Raw genomic sequence first — 21,298 nt, 5'->3', positions numbered from 1 at the left:
TCTCTTTTCCCACACATGTGCCAGAACAGCACAGCTCAGCATGTTCTCATATGTAGCATAGGGCACTGCCAGGGCTTGAAGGCCAGGTAGAGCCCTTTTGCTCGTCTGCACATTTATCAGACAATCAAAAATGAGGGCACAGGTGGAAGAGAGGTGGCACTAGAGCTGCATTCATGTGTGTTTTTATATTTGCCTGGAGTTTACCATGAAATATATAATCTCAAATGCTAATAATCTAGTCTTTAGGTATGTTCAGGTCCAAAAATAACTTATTCTTGTTCAGAAAATTTGCTCTGTGTTGGGGGTACATTAACCACTTTCAGACCGGACCATTTTGCTGGTAAATGACCAGAGGTCTTTTTACACTTTGGCACTGCGCTGCTTTAACTGGTAATTGCGCGGTCATGCAATGTTGTACCCAAACAAAATTTGCGTCCTTTTCTTCCCACAAATAGAGCTTTCTTTTGATGGTATTTGATTGCCTCTGCGATTTTTATTTTTTGCGATATAAACGTAAAAAGACCGCAAATTTTGAAAAAAAATGATATTTTCTACTTTTTGTTATTAGAAAAATCCAATAAACTCAATTTTAGTCATACATTTAGGCCAAAATGTATTCAGCCACATGTCTTTGGTAAAAAAAAAGTCAATAATTGTATATTTATTGGTTTGCGCAAAAGTTGTCACATCTACAAACTAAGGTACGTTTTCTGGAATTTACGCAGCTTTTAGTTTACGACTGCCTATCTCATTTCTTGAGGTGCTAAAATGGCAGGGCAGTACAAAACCCCCCCAAATGACCCCATTTTGGAAAGTAGACCCCCTAAGGAAATTGATAAGAGGCATGTTGAGCCCATTGAATATTTTATTTTTTTGCCTCAAGCGATTGAATAATGACAAAAAAAAAATTTTTTTTTTTTTTTTACACAAAGTTGTCACTAAATGATATATTGCTCACACATGCTATGGGCGTATGTGAAATGAAACCCCAAAATAAATTCTGCTGCTTCTCCTGAGTACGGGGATACCACATATGTGGGACTTTTTGGGAGCCTAGCCGCGTACGGGGCCCCGAAAACCAAGCACCGCCTTCAGGCTTTCTAAGGGCGTAAATTTTTGAGTTCACTTCTCACTACCTATTACAGTTTTGAAGGCCATAAAATGCCAAGATGGCACAAAACCCCCACAAATGACCCCATTTTAGAAAGTAGACACCCCAAGCTATTTGCTGAGAGGCATGTTGAGTTCATGGAATATTTTATATTTTGCCACAAGTTGCGGGAAAATTACAAACTTTTTTTTTTTTTTTTCACAAAGTTGTCACTAAATGATATATTGCTCATGCATGCCATGGGCATATGTGAAATGACACCCCAAAATAAATTCTGCTGCTTCTCCTGAGTACGGGGATACCACATATGTGGGACTTTTTGGGAGCCTAGCCGCGTACGGGGCCCCGAAATCCAAGCACCGCCTTCAGGCTTTCTAAGGGCGTAAATTTTTGAGTTCACTTCTCACTACCTATTACAGTTTTGAAGGCCATAAAATGCCAAGATGGCACAAAACCCCCACAAATGACCCCATTTTAGAAAGTAGACACCCCAAGCTATTTGCTGAGAGGCATGTTGAGTCCATGGAATATTTTATATTTTGCCACAAGTTGCGGGAAAATTACAAACTTTTTTTTTTTTTTTTTTTTTTCACAAAGTTGTCACTAAATGATATATTGCTCACGCATGCCATGGGCATATGTGAAATGACACCCCAAAATAAATTCTGCTGCTTCTCCTGAGTACGGGGATACCACATATGTGGGACTTTTTGGGAGCCTAGCCGCGTACGGGGCCCCGAAAACCAAGCACCGCCTTCAGGCTTTCTAAGGGCGTTACAGTTTTGAAGGCCATAAAATGCCAAGATGGCACAAACCCCCCCCCCAAATGACCCCATTTTGGAAAGTAGACACCCCTAAATTTAGGGGTACACTAGTGAGACTAGGTAATAAATGGCGGGTGCCCTGAAACTATAAAAAAATAACTAACCAACCAGCGTCACCTGTAACAGTTATATGGTGATCACTGGTGAAAGGGTTAACTAGGGGGCAAAAAATACCTACCTGCCTAACTAGCGTCACCTGTGACACTAATACAGCGATCAGAAAAACGATCGCTTATTAGGCTGGGTTCACACTGGAGCGATGCGGGAACGCCACGAATGCGCGGCGGGTTCCCGCATCGCATGCCTCCCGGCGGCAGTTCACACTGCCCTATACGAACTGCTGGGAGTGTCAGTGAAATGTTAATGACACCCCCAGATCAGTTCGCATATCGCAGTGCGATCTGCAAACTTGGATCGCATGGTGTGAACACCCATGCGATCCGATTCTGCTGCGGACCAAAAAAAGGGTCCCGTGCGAGTTTGCGGCGGGTGCGGCGGGTGCGACACGAATTCAGCCATACTATCTGTATAGCTGAACTCGAATCGCACAGAGATCGGATGTGATTTGCACTGCAGTGCGGTGCGAATCACATCCGTTCTCATAAACCGCTGCAATGTGAACCCAGCCTTAGTGACACTGGCGACGGGGGGTGATCACGGGGTTAAACCTTTATTGGGGGGGTTAGGGGGGTACCTTAGAACTAAAGGGGGCTAACCCTAACTGCCCTAACAGTTATTAGTCACAAATGACACCCGCCGGGTGATCAGGGGGTTAAACCTTTATTAGGTAATAAATGGCGGGTGCCCTGAAACTATAAAAAAATAACTAACCAACCAGCGTCACCTGTAACAGTTATATGGTGATCACTGGTGAAAGGGTTAACTAGGGGGCAATCAGGGGGCTTTATGCGGTAGTATATGGGGGTCCCTGGCGCTATAAAAAGCTGCGGCGAACCTAAATACCTACCTGCCTAACTAGCGTCACCTGTGACACTAATACGGTGATCAGAAAAATGATCGCTTATTAGGCTGGGTTCACACTGGAGCGATGCGGAAACGCCGCGAATCCGCGGCGGGTTCCCGCATCGCATGCCTCCCGGCGGCAGTTCACACTGCCCTATGCGAACTGCTGGGAGTGTCAGTGAAATGTTACTGACACCCCCAGATCAGTTCGCATATCGCAGTGCGATCTGCAAACTCGGATCGCATGGTGTGAACACCCATGCGATCCGATTCTGCTGCGGGCCAAAAAAAGGGTCCCGTGCGAATTTGCGGCGGGTGCGGCGGGTGTGGCGGGTGCGGCGGGTGCGGCGAATGGCTGAACTCGAATCGCACAGAGATCGGATGTGATTTGCTCTGCAGTGCGGTGCGAATCACATTCGTTCTCATAAACCGCTGCAATGTGAACCCAGCCTTAGTGACACTGGCGACGGGGGGTGATCACGGGGTTAAACCTTTATTGGGGGGGTTAGGGGGGTACATTAGAACTAAAGGGGGGCTAACCCTAACTGCCCTAACATTTATTACAGTCACAAATGACACCAATGCAAAAAAAAAAAAAAAAAATGACATTGGTGTCACTGTGACTGGGGGGCAGGGGTAATTGGGGGGTGATCGGGGGGTAAAGGGGGGGTGTGAGTGTGCCTGGCATGTTCTACTGTGTGTGTAGAGTGTTGGTGCAACTCACCGATCCGCTCTCCTCCGTGTCGGAACGAAAAATACCGACACGGAGGAGAGAATACATCACTTCCTCTCCTGTGTTTACATTACAGGAGAGGAAGTGATGTCACGGGGGATTTCTATTCGTCGGGAGCGATCGCGAGGGGGTGGCCATGAATGAATGGCTGTCCCCTCGTCCGGGATCGCTCCCGAATGAATACCGACCGCCGCAGGCACCGGGCGGGGGCCCGATCGGGCCCCCGACCCACGGGAGGCAAGGGACGTACATGTAAGCCCTTATGCCTGCCCGTGCCATTCTGCCGACGTACATCGGCGTGCGGCGGTCGGCAACTGGTTAATAATACCACCTTTTGAGAGCCACATACTAATATTAATACACTGAAAGCTCCAGTCCACACCGCCATTCAGGAAATAATCAGAGTGGTCTATGATCATGTGATCACCAACAGCTATGACATCCAGCCCAGAGTCTTCACTGACAGAATATGCCTCTAGCCTGCAAATTCAACAATGTCTGAAAGTGGAAATGTTCATCTTTTTATACTGTAATTGTCAGAACAATCACAAAATAATACTAATAATAATAATATAAACATTTACAATTATTATTTTCTCTCTTACATTTGTGCACTTTTTCAACTTTGACTGAAAATAGAGCAGAGCTTTTAATACTTTTATTATAGCTATACAATAAAACCCATATATTAAAAACAAAAAAATTCTTTTACAGTAGGTGGGTGACTTACTAAACCAGATAAATGTCCCATAACCATACAGAGTAGGTCTAAATATGAACAGTTTAATGGTCTCTAATGAATGTAGCACAGAACATCCGTAAAAACATATATTAAAAAATATAAAGGCTTGTATGTTCCAATAGTATATAATATGGTATTGCTACCTAGATTAGTAACTGAATTTTCAAACTTTGTATTTAGAATTATGTACAATTTGTGGAATAGATATCAGTGCTGCAGCATTCAATGGAGTAAAATGCACATTATATCCAAGTAGTATTCCACAAGGTTATAGTGATATTGGGGGAAATTACTAAAACTGTAGCACTCAGAATCTGGTGCAGCTGTGCATTGCATAGCAGCCAATCAACTTCTAACGTCAGATTGTTCAATTAAGCTTTGACAATAAAACCTGAAAGGTTTATATGCAGACTTGCACCAGTTTTTAGCATGCTCCAGTTTTATTAGATCCCTCCACAGTCTCCATTAATCCATTAATCATGCTTCATAATGCAGTGCATGCAAATTATAGTACATAGATTATGCAGAATATCATAGGATTACAGATTTAGCAGCGGCGGGCCGAGTTGCCGACCCCTTATTTAGAACCAATTTAAAATTGACTCTCCTTTCATACATATGGGCCAACGTCATCTGTGCCAATGCTATGATTATTTATTCAAAATGATTAATTTAGGAATAGCAGGGCTCAATCAGTGGGTCCAAATAGAAACAAACTTAACCCTTTCCTTTTATTCTACCTCCCATAGCTTGTACCCTGATCCCACCTCTCTCCCTTCCCTCCCCCACATTCCTCTACTTCTTGGAACTTGTATCATGGATCATTTAAAGTGACACAAAATTCTATCTTAAAAAAAAAGTTCTAGTTCTGCATGTTTACTTAACTAAAAAAGTACCGTCTATCTTTTGCTTTCCGCCTCCTCCAAGTCCCTAAAATGATTTTTTTTGCTGTAATCTGACTTCCTGTTAGAGGGTAGTTCTGTACATTCTCCATGGTACCACTGTATGTAGGATCATAGCCAACCTTTCCCAAGATGGACTAGGGACTGTGGACTATGGGATTTGTAGAGTGCATAGAGCAGTGTACATGGCTGCCACTAACATGCCCTGCTCATTCTAAACAAACAGAAGTGAGGAGGAAAAGGAGAGGCTCCGACACTCATGGAGGACATTATAAGGCGGAGGATAAACACAGTAAGAAACTCTCATGCAAAATAGATTACAGGTCCTTTAGCAGTGAATGTGAGTGAAACATGTCAGAGGAGTCCCGGGATTTGTTTAATACGGACATAATACTGATCCAGAGTGCGGCTTCCTTTCTTTAATTGTTATTAGTTACCCTATGTACATTCTTAGTACAGAAATGAATAATGTACAAACTATTCTTATCCATTTTAGTGCATTCTATTATATGACTTTATAAAAGAAAAAGCGTTTAATGTCTAATAATTACCGGTATTTTGCTGTTTACTGTGCAAAGTAAGTCTGCAAAGTCTGTAAGAACTTCTGGAACCTCCTGTTCAGAAAAAAAAAACATTAATAAGTCATTGATTTTGCAATACAAAGTATCTGCCAACATTTTCCATCAGAGATCCACATATTTGTTTAGTTTGGGGGCCGTTGAACAATGAAGGGAATTGTACTACAGAAGTATGGAGGCTGACAAGGATAACCAACCAAAATGTGCGTCCTTTATTTCCCACAAATAGACCTTTCTTTTGGTACTATATGATCACCTCTGTGGTTTTTATTTTTTGCACTATAAACAAAAAAAAGAGCGACAATTAAAAAAAAAAAAAATCTATATTTTGCTATAATAAATATCTCCAAAAATGTTTTTATCAGTTTAGGCCAATATATATTCTTCTACATATTTTTGGTAAAAAAATTGCAATAAGCACATATTAATTGGTTTGCGCAAAAGTTATAACGTCTGATGTGATGGCCGAGCTAATTGTTGATTTTTGTCATCTGTAATCTGTTTATTGCTTAACCACTTGAGATCCGCGCTATAGCCAAATGACGGCTACAGCGCGGATCTCCTTTTCCGGGACGACGTCAATAGACGTAGTCCCGTGTACGAGCGGCCTGCGCGGCCCCTGAGGGGCGCGCGCGGCGCGCTCTGTGATCGGCGAGTCCATGAGACTCGCCTGATCACCGATCCGTGCAAGGGGTCGATCCAATGACAGCTGATCATGTGATATAACGGAGCCGGTAATCGGCTATTATTCCTGTCAGCGCGAGGAGAAAAAAAAAAGCCGATCACCGGCGGCCGTGATCGGGACATTAGTCCCGATCATGGCCAGCCCTGCTAATGCCTACCTGCCCCCTGCCAGTGCCCACCTGCCCCCTGCAGTGCCACATGTACTAAAAGTAAGTGCCCCCAGTCAGTGCCACCCAGCAGTGCCCACAGTGCCACCCAGCAGTGCCACCCACAGTGCCACCCAGCAGTGCCCACAATCTGCCTCAAAGGTGCTGCACCCCAGTGCCACATATCTGTGCCCATCAGTGTTATCTACCAGTGCCCAGCAGTGCCGCCCATCAGTGCCCAGCAGTGCCACTTATCAGAGCCACCTATCAGTGCCACCTATCAGTGCCCATCAGTCCCATCTATCAGTGGTACCTATCAGTGCCCATCCGTGCCACCCATCCGTGCCACCCATCCGTGCCATCTTATCTGTGCCCATCTTTGCCCATCAGTGCCGCCTTATCTGTGCCCATCAGTGCCGCCTTATCTGTGCCTATTAGTGCCGCCTTAACTATGCCTATCAGTGCCCACCAGTGCAGCCTATCAGTGCCCACCAATGCAGCCTATCAGTGCCCACCAATGCAGCCCATCAGTGCCCACCAGTGCAGCCTATCAGTGCCGCCTAATCAGCGCACTTCAATGAAGGAGAAAAATGACCCGTTTGCAAAATTTTATAACAAACTATTAAAACATGATTTTTTTTTTGCATCTTTTTTTGTTTGTTTAGCAAAAAATAAAACTCCGAGCTGTAACTAAATACCACCAAAAGAAAGCTCTATTTGTGGGAAAAAAATGATAAAAATTTCATTTCTGTACAGTGTTGTATGCCCGCGCAATTGTCATTCAAATAGCATCAGCGCTGAAAGCTGAAAATTGGTCTGGGACTGAGGGGGGTTTAAGTGCCCAGTAAGCAAGTGGTTAATAAAATTCTATTGAACAAAAAAAAGTTATAACGTCTTGCAGCTCTTAAAAGGAACCCCGTATATATACGCAGGGCTTTCATTCTGCAAAAAAGACGTGAGCCGGTCAGGAACTGGTTAAGTCAATAATAAAAATGACTGTGGCCAAATCTTTATCCAACAAAGGGTGTTGTGTATTTATTGGGTGGATTTTAACTGCTTTCTGCTATCCCATAATTGTTCCATATGATCGTTATAGTCACCATAAGAGCTTTCCAACCAGGTATTGTCACTAGAATGGAGGTTTAATCTGTGTCATGTCACTACTATCGGGGTGAGGTCCAGGGTTCTAGAAAGGGGATTCAGTCTTTACAACTGTAACTATAATAAATATATATCACTAGGACAGTGGCAGAATTTGTGTCATTAGGATGGTGGCAGGGTCTGTGTCACTAGGATGGTGGCAGGGTCTGTGTCACTAGGATGGTGGCAGGGTCTTTGTCGTTAGGATGGTGGCAGGATCAGTGTCACTAGGATGGTTGCAGGGTCTGTGTCACTGACACCAGAATAAAGGGGTAGAAAAGGCATACACTGGAGGACTGAATCGAAGATATGTGTATATATAGTGTTTTAAAATAAATACATCAATAAGACAATAAGACAAAAAAAGCTTACGTCAGCACTCTTCAAAAGACAGGCAGGTCCTGATGATGCTTGAGATTTTGTTTCTACAATCAAAAGACAAATACATATTAGAAGACAATCATCATCCATCATAGCAATACTCTCACCGTAGCTCTTGTTTTCACATATTGGTAAAGTCCATGTATAATAACTTACCAATTACTGAACCCATTGTAATAAAATGTAATGTGTTTTTTACACTGCTAGTTTGATTTTTAGTCCATTTACCTAACGAGGCAGAAAAGCTAGAAAGGGGAATGGAGGACCTCAGATTTGAGGACTGACTGCAAACATCAAAGCAGTCGGGAAATAAAAAACATTTTTTTTAATATATATAAATCAGTTTATTGTATATAAAACATAAAACATACAAAAACAGAGAAAAACAAGGAAAACATACTGGAGCAGACTCTGCCCGATGGCAGCATGTACCCACGCAGGGGTCTCTGCAAGGAATGCATAACAGGAGAACATAAAAACACATGGTCTTGGCAGGACCAAGTTATAAACTGGTTTTGACTCGTGTTCTAAGAGGATCAGAAGCAATAGACAATAACATCTTCTGTTCAGTAATATTTCACTAAGTGTGGGGCATCATATTAAGGAGGAAAACTCAGTGGGGAAGGGGCGACATAAGTTGTTATTGGGTGACATAGGGTGAGCCATGCCAGCCCCTCAGTCAGGTGGTGCTGTGGAGGGTTCTGCTTATCCCATAGTCATATTTTTTAGGGCAGCCTCGATGATAATAGGTGTCCCTATACAAGGGTATGATAGCGTTAATATGTGACTTCTATAAGGGGAGGGAGGGTGGAGCCTGGTTTACACTTACCTGCTCTGTGTAATGGTATTGCACAGAGTGGTCTCTTACCACCTCTTCTGGGGACCCCCACTGGCTCTGTCTACCCCTATTCTGCGTGTGCCTTCATAGCAAGCCGTGTGCTATGAAGGCCCACATGCCAGCATGCTGCCAAGATGGGCTGTTTGCATCCATAGACATGCACAGTGTTGTTTGGCCCCACCCAGCTCCCTCCTCACAGATTTTGCCTGACAGTAGCAGGAGCCAATATTTCCTGGTGCTGTCTGATCCTCCTGTGAAAAGAGAAAGAGGGGTGAAAAGAGCTGCACACAGCAATCACAGCACTCCATTGATACGAAGGAGAGAGAAGCAGTTAGTAGAAGTTTTTTTTACCGTAATGCATTCTTTTGACCTTAGAACCGATTTAAACTTATTCTCCCTGAAGAAGAGATACTTAACCACTTTCAGACCTGACAATTTTGCTGGCTTAAGACCAGACCACTTTTTGCGATTCAGCACTGCATCGCTTTAACTGACAACCGCTCCCCATCAACTGCTATTTTTTGATAGCGGAAAAATTTTCTTATATAGAATGTTGCTTGTTCATCTAGGCTAGAAAGCTTCTACTATAGATTTAGTTAGGCAATGTATAACTCACAATCAGGATTTATTTACTGACTAGACAGGCAGGGTCAAGGCAGACCCGTTACTCGGATATTTCTTTTTTTTATTGCATATTTGTTTACATCTAACTTCCTGTCTGAGGAGATCTGGGCTGCAGACCCTATCTCTGCCTGCAGACCTCCCACGTCCCCGCGAAGTGAGCTGAATGCTCTATCCGGCGTCGGCACACTACTTTTGCTCTATCCGGACACTAACGGCCCGGATAAGTGAAATTCCACACTCCTGCTCTATCTGTTCTATTTATCTGCTTCTCCTTTCACACCTTTTCTACGCCCCGCCCCTTTCCCTCTCCCTCTCCCTCCCCTTTCCCCCTCCTTCCCCCCTACGGATACCTCGGACGTAGCGGACATCTGACGACCTTTTAAATATCTAAACTGTCTCCTCCTCCTAACAGCTTTGGTGATTGTCATCTCAACGCATACCCCTAGGTTCAGAAAATGGCTTACTCTGAGCTTGGAAGGTCCCCCCCGGTGATATCCCACAACGTCAAGGGGTTGAATATTCCAGAGAAGAGTTCTGCCCTTCTGAGGGAACTGAAAAAAGGTAGGCCCAAAATTGTTTTCTTACAGGAGACACATTTTAAGACTAACCATGTTCCTTCTTTACGGAGGCACACCATGCCACTAACGACACTTCAAAATCTAAGGGGGCGTCCATCTTACTCAGCAGAGAGGCTTCATTTGAAGTAACAGACAAACTGGTGGACCCAGGGGTGAGTGTTTGGGAGTGCCCACCACACTGGCCAATGTCTACTTCCCCAACTCGGGCCACTTGACTTTTTGCCAAAGGATAGTACGGGAGCTGGAGGTATTCAGTGTGGGCAGCCTTGTCCTGGGCGGCGATTTTAATATCCCTTTAAATCCCCTAGTTGATACTTCCACGGGGAAAACTTATATAACCTTTAGAATCCTCAAGCGAATTAAAACACTTTTATATTCCCTGGATTTAGTAGACACCTGGCGCTTTTTGCACCAGACGACAAAGATTATTCATTCTATTCAATTCCCCACAATCGACACTCTACGATCGACTATCTGTTCGTGTCCCGGAGAGACCTCCACTTGGTCAGGGAGGCATACATAGGGATCCAGACTATTACAGATCATGCCCCAATCTCTGCATGTCTGAACTTGGCAGGGGCAAACATGGGTAAAGGTATATGGAGACTGAACTCCTCCCTCATATCAGACCCGGCATTGCTACTTGAGCTCAATGCTAAATCAGCTGAGTTCTTCAGCCATAACGTAACGCCGGGAATGGACCCTTTGACAGTTTGGGAAACCCATAAATGTTATATGAGGGGAGAGTTCATCAGGATGGGTGCTCGAAAGAAGAGGGAACGGGAAAGCGAAATACTGAAACTGACACAGACGATCAAACGCCTAGAAGCTTTACACAAACAGACCCTGTCTATACAATCAGCAACTGCCCTTCTTGACACGAGAAGAGCTCTCAAACAGATTCTGGACTCCAAGACTAGACGTATTTTATACGTTAAAAACAAAATGTACTACGAGCAGGGGGACAAAACAGGGCACTTACTCGCTAGAGCTCTGAACAGGCACCACCATTTTGGGCATTCATAACGCTGGGGGCCACATAAATAGGACCAGCAATGACATAGCCCGCCATTTCCAGGAAATCTATTCCAACCTCTATAACCTCCCACCCCAACATAGACCTCAGGATGTGCAGGGAGACAGGCTACAGGCGATCAGGGACTACCTTGAGCATTCCGGCCTCCCATCGCTCCAAGCGGAAGTCAGCGCAACCTTAGATCACCCCATTACCTCATTGGAACTCAAACTTGCAGTTAAAGACCTTAAACCAGGCAAAAGCCTGGGCCCTGACGGGCTCACAGCCATATACTACAAAACTTTTCTTGATAATCTAGAAACGCACCTTAGGGCAGCCTTGAATTCGCTTTTGAAGCCGAGCCAGGTTCCCTCTGAATTTTTAGCAGCTTTCATCACTTTTCTGCCCAACCCGGGGAAGGACCCCCTACATTGTGCCAACTACAGGCCTATATCCCTCCTGAACATTGATGCTAAACTATTAGCTAAAATGATCTCCAACAGGCTAAAGCCCCTACTGCATGACTTGATAGGCCTGAATCAGGCGGAATTCATGCCCAGGAGGGAGGCGAGAGATAATGTCACCAAGGTATTGAATTTGATCTACGCTTCTGGGGAACGCAGGATTGAGGGCCTTCTCCTGTCCGCGGACGCGGAGAAGGCCTTTGATCGCGTGGCTTGGGACTACGTGTTTGAAACATGCAGACACATAGGATTAGGCCCCGAAATTATGTCATGGATAACGTCCCTATACCAGAACCCATCAGCAAAGCTAAAAATTAATGGTACCCTCTCAAATAAACTAGATATTCACAACGGCACTAGGCAGGGCTGCCTCCTTTCGCCTTTATTGTTTATCCTTACTCTAAAGCCATTTCCATGTCCGCTGCGTGACAGCAAACGAGAACATATGTGGCTATCAGGTCAGGAGTGGGGAGTACAAAGTAGCCGCATTCACGGATGATCTTTTGTTTTTTTTAACCAGGCCACACATCTCCATCCCTGCCCTCATGAAGGAGTGATGTTGACACCTACATTTTCTTCACTTTTCACTGAAATTTTCCCTCCACTTCCTAAAATGATTGAAAAATACCTAAATGGCTGGCACTCCAAATTTTTTTCTTGGTTTGGCAGAGCGGCCATATGAAAAATGACCGTCCTGCCCAAAGTTCTATATTTGCTACGCATTTTACCCATAAAGCTACCACAAAGCTTTTTTAGGTCTCTTCAGACCATCCAGATGCGCTTCATCTGGGCCCACAAACCTCCCCGCATTAAATTCTCCTGATTAACAAGATGTAAATCGGAGGGGGGGATGGGTATTCCAGTCTATGGCAGGTACTACCAAGCTTCACACATCGCGCGGGTGATAGACTGGCACTGTCATGCAGAGGTCAATGACTGGATAACAATCGAAAACCAGCTTAGTCCGACCCCCCTACGGTTTTCCCCCTGGATTCCCTTTGCTAGGCTTCCCCAAAAGACGAGGGACCACCTGAAGGTAGGCACCACATTAGGAATAATGCACCAAATTATGAAAAAGAAAAAAAAACAACTAATACATTCATGTCTCCCCTGAGCCCCTTAACCCCCTTACAGGGCAACCCTGACTTCCCACCGGAACTGACAAACCACACCCTACACTCGAGGGATGGGGGGCAACCACTTCTAGCGGGTCAATGCTTCCACAACCAGAAAATTATAGACTTGACCAACTTACGGGAGGTGGGTAAACTGCCCACCCTGTCCTGGTGGACCTATTTCCAGGTTCGTAACTATGTTTCTACGGCCACCCACAGCAGACATTTTTCAAGGGGACCCACGGAGGTGGAGACGTTGTGCTCAAAAGGAGAGCATGTCCCAAAGACTACCTCAGTGGCATACAAATGGTTGACTAATAGGAATGCCCCGGACACAGACAGTCTGAGGCAAAGATGATCGGATGACTTGGGTATGACAATCACGGATGCTCAATGGAGTCGAGCTTGCGTCCTGGCTCATAAATGTTCTTTGAGCACTAGAATGCAGGAAACAGCATATAAAATCCTGATTCACTGGTACGCAACACCAGCAAAACTACATAAATGGTATCCGCAGACATCAGAGATATGCTGGAGATGTGGTGGGGAGAAGGGAACTCTAATCCACATTTGTTGGCAATGTGAACGCATTAGCGTGTTCTGGGATAAAGTGATAGAGCTGACGCACAAAATCACAGAGACCAAACTTAAGCTTGATTCGGCCTGTTGCTTACTGCACATTTCAAACTCTTCATTCAGGAAATATAAAACTTCACTCACCAGGCACCTCTTAAATGTGGCCAGATCTCTCATTCTACTGTTATGGAAATCATCCCAGGTCCCCACCACAAAAGACTGGCTACTGAAAATTGCCTACATTTGCGAGATGGAGGATACCCGAGCTCAGGCTGAGGAAAATGTGGACCGTTTTCATGCCACCTGGTCCCCATGGTTTGCCTTTAGGTACTCTCTGGACTATCGCAACCTATTAAATCAATAATTAACACCCCTGATAGCTTTGATGGAGCTAGTAGAGGTTGAGTATCAATATTTGAGAATTGGATGTGATCCCCTGGTCAGAGGTGCCCTTCCAAACCCTTCCCACCTTCCTCCCCCCCCCCCCCCTCCCCTGGGGCGATAGGCCAGGTTAGGCCACAAACCCGGTCGGATCTTTGAATATGATACAGAACTAATGGCCACAGCCCACAGGAGAGCTTGGTATATTTACGCCTTTGTGATTGAATGTTTTAATGACAAATCCTGTACCATACATGCTGTACACATTTCAACTCAATTTGTTATATGCTTCAACTTTTCTTAATAAACCCTTGTGAAAAAAAATAAAATAATAATTTTTTCCCTCAGTTTAGGCCAATACGTATTCTTCTACATATTTTTGGAAAAAAAAAATCGCAATAAGCGATTATTGATTGGTTTGCGCAAAAGTTATAGCGTTTACAATATAGGGGATAGTTTTATGGCATTTTTATTAATAATTTTTTTTACTAGTAATGGCGGCGATCAGCGATTTCTATTGTGACTGCGACATTATGGTGGACCCATGGGACATTTTTGACACATTTTTGGGACCATTGTCATTTATACAGCAATCGCTGCTATACAAATGCAGTGATTCCTGTGTAAATGACACTGGCAGTGAAGGGGTTAACCAGTGGGTGCCAGTGTAGGGGTTAAGTGTTCCTAGGAGCGTGTTACTAACTGTTGGGGGCTGGGCTTTCTTTTAGTGAACACTGATCTCTGCTCCAATCACATGGAGCAGAGATCAGCGTCACTTGTTGCTAGGCAGAACGAGAAGATGCTGTTTACAATGGCATCTCCCAGTTCAGCCGCTCCGTGAGACGATCGCGGGTATGCCCACGGCGATCGAGTCCACGGGACCCGCAAACTGACTCATGGGGGTCCCGACTGGCGGGGCAGCAAATTTAAAGGGACGTACAGGTACGCCCATTTGCCTGCCCGTGCCATTCTGGCGTGCATCGGTCGGGAAGTGGTTAAGAGGAGATATAATCATAATATACAAATACTGTATCTGAATGGTGATTCCAGCTTAGGGAGAAAACTATTTAGCCTTAGGTTTCTTGAGAAAACTCGCAGCCACTCAATGAAGTTGGACCAGAAATAGTTTATCCTTAAACTGTATAGGGGTTCTTTGCTGTTCAAGGTCCCTTCCAAAGTTGGTGGTGTCACTGGGGAGTGTTGATAATTAAAAAAAAACGTTTAGATATGTTAATTAGCAAACACAACATACAGGGGTAACTATGTGATAGCATTTTTTGTTAGGAAAATAAAAATAACATTTATTAATGATAGGTTAACCCTTTATTATACCTTTTCATGGGCACAGATGAATGAGGATGGCCTTTTGTATAGGCTTAACACTTGCTAAACCATGCTAATGCAAATGTGAAAAACTGTGCTATTAAACTGGGACTGATTTACTGAAGGTGTAGAGGATGCTAATGTTTCAAAATGTATGTTAGTAAATCGGGTGAACCTGTGTTCATTTTTAAAAATGCAATCATTGGTTGATTGAAGTGAACACTGATTCTTCCTATTTGCTAAACCTGGTGAACATACACTAAGTAAACAGCCTCTATCCTTTATTAAAGCAACTCCATCATTTGCATTCAAAATACAGCCTGCAGAGACAGAGGACATGTCCACTTGGCTGTGAGCAGTAAGGAATCTTAATACATAAAGTACTGAGCAGCAGTTTATAATGTAATTGTAAAAGCTGTACTGAATGTTGCCTCCTGCTACCCTGCTGTTGTAGCCTCAACCCATGAGTGTCTTGTGGAAATAGAAGCCATGTTTATAGTGCCTCAGTATACAGGAGTAACGCATCACTAAAAAATTTTGCACTCAGAAGAATATCTATCATTTCTATTTCACTTAATTGACAAATAAAAGTGAATGGCTTACCCCAAAAGCTGTGACCAGCCAGCAGAAAGAAGGTGAATATGAAGGTCTTCATTATTCAGGTTTTTTGGTCAATCTCAAGGTACTACACCTAGGTGCAGCTCCTCTTTTTATACCATTGAAGATGCTGACATCATCAAAAATATGGAACAAAATCAAGGACTTTAAAGGTCTTTACATGCCAGTCATTTTTAATCCTAAAGGGTAAATGATTAAAATAAATATTGGATGTAGTTAAGAAAACAGTATGCGATTGCCAATTTTTTCCTCATCATAAACTGAGAATAACAAAGTACCATGATGCAATTTTGACACCAGGTCCTGCGTTTGTAACATGTCCAATTGTCACCAACACTTGTTGAGCTTGTGATAGGGACATTATTTCTTGTACTACCAAATTTGAAGTTGGGATAATGCACACATGCTTGGTGGATAGGACAGAAAAGTCAGAATAGCATAGAAAGACCTTTAAAACTGGAACAGATGTTACAAATATTAGCATTTTATTAATTTGCAAAAATGTTTAAATAAAGGCAAAACTTTTTTGTTTTTGAAAGAATGGAACTGGATTAGAAAACCTCTCAGGTTTTTGGTACTACCTCTGACCCTGTTGGGGAGATTCACCCTCTCTATTTCTCCTGTTTACCATAATCATTCAAAGGGAAAGTAAAGAAAATCCCAAATTTTGGGGTGTGCCAACAGTAATAGAGGGCAAATCTTGCAATGAGGACAGTAGTTCTGATGACCTGGGGCCCCAAGAGATACCTGAATTTGCAGGAATTTCCCCTGACTTGCTGTTTTGGCTATGGGACAGGAACTGAGGGGAAATCTCCCCAATGGGACACAGATGGCAAAACAATTACAGGGGTTATAACCCACAATGAAAAAAGAGTTTTGCCTGTAGCTCTACTATAATATTTTGAGTTTTGACAAAAATGCATACTCGTATTCTTGATGAAGGTCTGTTATGGATGTCATAGGACAAACAACCCCCCCCCCTCCCACTGCATGTAAAGAATAAGGTTACTTTCACACTGGGGCGGTGTGGGTTCCAGTGGTAAAGCACCATTAGTTTTAGCGCCGCTTTACCACTGCTATAGTGGCGCTTTGGCTGTGCTTTTTGGCGGCAGCATGGCGCTTTTAACCCCCAAGAAGGGGATAAGAAGGGGTTAAAAGTGCCCGTGTTGTGGCGCTTCCAAAGCACTCTTCATCCCAATGAGCAGGGGCGGTTTGGGAGAAGTGTATACACCGCTCCCAAACTGCCCCAAAGAGTCAGTTTTCAGGCTCTTTACAGGCACTATTTATAGTGCTAAAATGCCTGAAAACTGTTCCAGTGTGAAAGGGTCTAAGGGATACATAGTACCCCTACTAGTTCACAAACAAAGTGGAAAGTAAATAAACACACATATTTTTTTTAAAACAAGACCCACAATGTACTTCCACCATTAATCATGTCATTCATTGATGCAATCACAATGAACAATGCCTGGGGACCTGCTGAAAGAAAAAGCTAGCTGACCGAGTTGGGGGGTTGGAGGGTAGAGACGGACGAACTTCTGACGGGGCGTTTCGCGAACGCAAACCGCGAACGTGGCCGGAAGTTCACGAACCGCAAAGTTTGCGGCGGGCCCCATTGACTTCAATTGCAGGCGAACTTTGAAAACCTACAGGTCATATTTCCAGCCACAAAATAATTACTAGCTGTGCACACATAGTCCCACCACATGGCCACTGACATAACTCATGTATGAAGTGAATCTGGGATCAACAACTACAAGCATTCTTTTTTTATATGTGAAATTTTGACAATTCAGGACTCAGGAGCGCATGAAGGCAATGGAGGAGAGGAAAGGTCAGGGTAGGCTATGAAGAGGGTGCAGAAGATGATCACCAGCACCGTGATATAGAACACTGACACCAGCACCGTGATAGAGTGCACTGACACCAGCACAGTGATATAAATCGCTGACACCAGCACTGTGATATAGAACACTGACACCAGCACTGTGATAGAGTGCACTGACACCAGCATCATGATATAGAGCACTGACACCAGCACTGTGATATAGAACACTGACACCAGCACCGTGATATAGAGCACTGACACCAGCACCGTGATAGAGTGCACTGACACCAGCACCGTGATAGAGTGCACTGACACCAGCACCGTGATATAGAGCACTGACACCAGCACCGTGACAGAGTGCACTGACACCAGCACTGTGATATAGAGCACTGACACTGCTGCAGAATAGGTCAGCAGCAGTGCACCAGCACCCTATATATTGTACAGCTATACCAGTCCTTACAAGGACCTTTGTGAACCGAGTAGCTAGTGATGTGCAGACTGTACCTCAGTCCCTACACTGATAAAGGACTGCTGCAGAATAGGGCAGAAGTCAAGTATAATATTCTTTCTATATTTGGAAGAAAGTATATTATACGTGTACAACCCTATATACTGTACTACACCTATACCATTCCAGTCCTTAAAAGGACCTTTGTGGACCTAATAGTAACAACTAGTGATTAAACTGACTGTCCCTGCTGCACACAGCGTCCTGTCCCTCTCTGCACTGACAAAAGACAGGCTGCTGCAACAATCACTAGCACAGCAGTGCACTCAACCCTATATCCTGTACTACACCTATACCATACCAGTCCTTAAAAGGACTTTTGTGGACCTAATAACTAGTGATTTGTGTCACTGCAGTCTCTCCCTGCTCCACACAGCAACCTCTCCTTATAATGACACAAGAAAGAATGTAAAATGGCCGCCAGATCAGGTCTATTTATAAGTTAGAGGGAATGTCCAATTGTCCATGTGCTGAAATGTCTCCATTGGCTGTCCTGTAACCCATGATGGATGTGTCATCATGAGTCAAAGTTCTTTCACACTGTAAACACATAAGTGCGCCGGGCGAACAGCGGCAATAGTCCGCCAAACGGACGAATCGCGAACACGCAAAATTTGCTGCGAACCGACCCCCGGGCAAACAGTTCGGCCATCCCTATTAGAGGGCTATGTTCTTCCAATGGACACCATTTCTCAGTGTTGATGTAGATTGGCATTGTTGGACAACCCGTTTGATGCTGGATTTACATCATGGACCATTTTTTGGGCATGGTACCTCTCCTGACATGGTATCCCCCCATGCTGAGGACATGTGGCCTAGTATGGTTGAGGAGGGAGGGGGAAACAAGTGTTTATGCTATGCACAGCTATATGGCAGCACCCATTTCTTTTTTGGGGGTGTGCTTAATATTTGCAGTTTCCGAAATGGTTACCTATATGTGCAGATTTTTAAATAACAAACATTCCAATACCAACCTGCTTAACTTATCTATCTATTTATCAGGAGGGCTGTGGGGGCTGCAGGGCACCGGAGCTTGTCTACCTTGCCTCTTAGTACTCTTTAATTTTCTTACCAGTCTATACATTTCAGCATAGTTGTTTATACTTATTACTGTGAACCTTGCACTAACAAATCTAAGCATTTGTGGAAGGGACTACAGATATGCAACATGTTTCATTTTTCACCCCATTAAGGTTTCCTCCCAGTGGGGTAATCCACTATATTAAATCATTGCAATGTACATAGATCACCCAGAGGGGAATGTTTTTCTCTTAACACAAGTATGGTTACTCTTTAAATTGTTTTATTTCCAATTATTAATAGTCCAGTACTCTTATACCTAATTTTACATATATTTTATTATATATTTATTTTTATCTATTTTTTAAGCACTTTTTTTTCTTATTTAAATTTGAATTTTTAGAAACTAGGTATGTGCCTTGCTTCATACCTGTGTCTGTTAGGGCTTTAATAACTGTAATTAGGGTTTATAATAGAGTTAAGCCAGTGTGCTACTATATAGGCATGTAGTAACAATGATTGAAAGGTTAAACGGTTTGCCATTACTAACTAGTACCAACTAAGCTACATTATTATACCCTGAGGTGGCTCTAGACTTTGTGAGGCCTTAGGTAAAACTTAGACATGAGGCCCTACTCACGCCCATAATGCAGAACTACAGCAAGATAAATAAAAAAAGCCTATTAAAAATAAAATAGGCCCTCCAGTTTGAACGACAGCCAGCCTCATTCAACGGCCTTCCTCAAAGCCCACACTGGAATGTACATGCCCTCAGCCTGTCATTCAACAAGTAAGGAGAAGCGCCACAATGATGATCCCATCCAGTGGTGGCTGGTGTTCAAAATTTTTTGAGGGGCGCAAAAAAACATCAATTGCAGCCTCGCTGTACCATCAAATGCAGCCACTGTACCATCAAATGCAGCCACTGTGCCATAAAACACCACCACTGTGCCCCATCAAATGCAGCCTCACTGTGCCCATCAAATGCAGTCTCATTGTTTCCATCAAATTTCACCACTGTGCCCCATCAAATGCAGCCTCATTGTGCACAATCAAATGCAGCCACACTGTGCCCAGTCAACTGCCGCCACTGTGCTCCATCAAATGCAGCCTCACTGTGCCCAACCAAATGCAGCCTCACTGTTCCCATCAAATGCCGCCACTGTGCCCATCAAATGTTGCCAGAGGACAAATTACACGCAGCCAGTCTGGAGAGTCACCGGCCACTTATGTTGGTGCCAGTCCCCCCCGGCCAAGCACGCCCATAATATTTACAAGTGCGGCGCTACATACAGCATGCCGGCTGCCCGCCCGCCTGCCTCGGGGCTGTATTTGTGCAGGAGGCAGACGTGGGGGCTGGGACTCGAGAGGAAAGGTCAGGGGGGTTTTCATGCGGGTCGGTTTTTTCCCACCCCTGCAAAGTGCCACCCTAGGCCTGGGCCTTGTCGGCCTAAGCCAAGACACAGCACTGAGACAATGTACAGACCATGTGACAGCCAGGGTGCAGACCAGGAGACCGTAGACAGACAGGGTACTGGGAACAGACCATGAGACAGACAGGGTACTGGGAACAGACCATGAGACAGACAGGGTACTGGGAACAGACCATGAGACAGATAGGGTACTGGGAACAGACCATGAGACAGATAGGGTACTGGGAATAGACTGTGAGACAGACAGGGTACTGGGAACAGACCGTGAGACAGACAGGGTACTAGGGACAGACCGTGAGACAAGGTACCAGGGACAGACCGTGAGACAGGCAGAGTACTGGGGGCAGACCATGAGACAGACAGGGTACTGGGGACAGACCATGAGACAGAAAGGGTACTGGGGACAGACCGCGAGACAGACAGGGTACTGGGGACAGACTGTGAGATAGACAGGGTACTGGGGACAGACCGTGAGACAGACAGGGTACTGGGGACAGACCGTGAAACAGAAAGGGTACTGGAGACAGACCATGAGACAGACGGGGTACTGGGGACAGACCGTGAGACAGACAGGGTACTAAGGACAGACTGTGAGACAGACAGAGTACTGAGGACAGATCGCGAGACAGACAATCACCTAATTTGCCTATCTAAAGAGCGGCCTCTGATTATACCTGCAAGTGAAACAGTGACTATTTAGTGTGGCTGCTGAAGAGTAAAGAGCGTCAATTGGCATACAGAAGGGTATATATGGCGATGAGTGGAGTATG

At 44.4% G+C, this 21,298-nt stretch overlaps 1 protein-coding gene across 1 annotated transcript in view; it reads right to left on the bottom strand.

Moving 5' to 3' along the window:
- The window catches only part of LOC143928160 (uncharacterized), an 82,424-nt gene extending 66,413 nt beyond the window's left edge, over positions 1-16,011 (bottom strand). Inside the window, exons 1-3 of the mRNA XM_077452853.1 lie at positions 15,722-16,011; positions 8,196-8,248; positions 5,827-5,889 (exon numbers count right to left, since the gene is read on the bottom strand). Of these exons, the coding sequence (XP_077308979.1) occupies positions 5,827-5,889; positions 8,196-8,248; positions 15,722-15,773 (168 nt within the window). The 5' untranslated portion in view covers positions 15,774-16,011. The remainder of the gene's footprint in view (positions 1-5,826; positions 5,890-8,195; positions 8,249-15,721) is intronic.
- Positions 16,012-21,298: the final 5,287 nt, after the last annotated feature.

The sequence above is a fragment of the Lithobates pipiens genome, unplaced genomic scaffold, assembly GCF_037356315.1.
Source record: "Lithobates pipiens isolate NorthernLeopardFrog02 unplaced genomic scaffold, aLitPip1_a1.2 Scaffold_23, whole genome shotgun sequence".
Taxonomy (NCBI): domain Eukaryota; kingdom Metazoa; phylum Chordata; class Amphibia; order Anura; family Ranidae; genus Lithobates; species Lithobates pipiens.
This window is presented reverse-complemented; position numbering and strand designations above follow the sequence as displayed.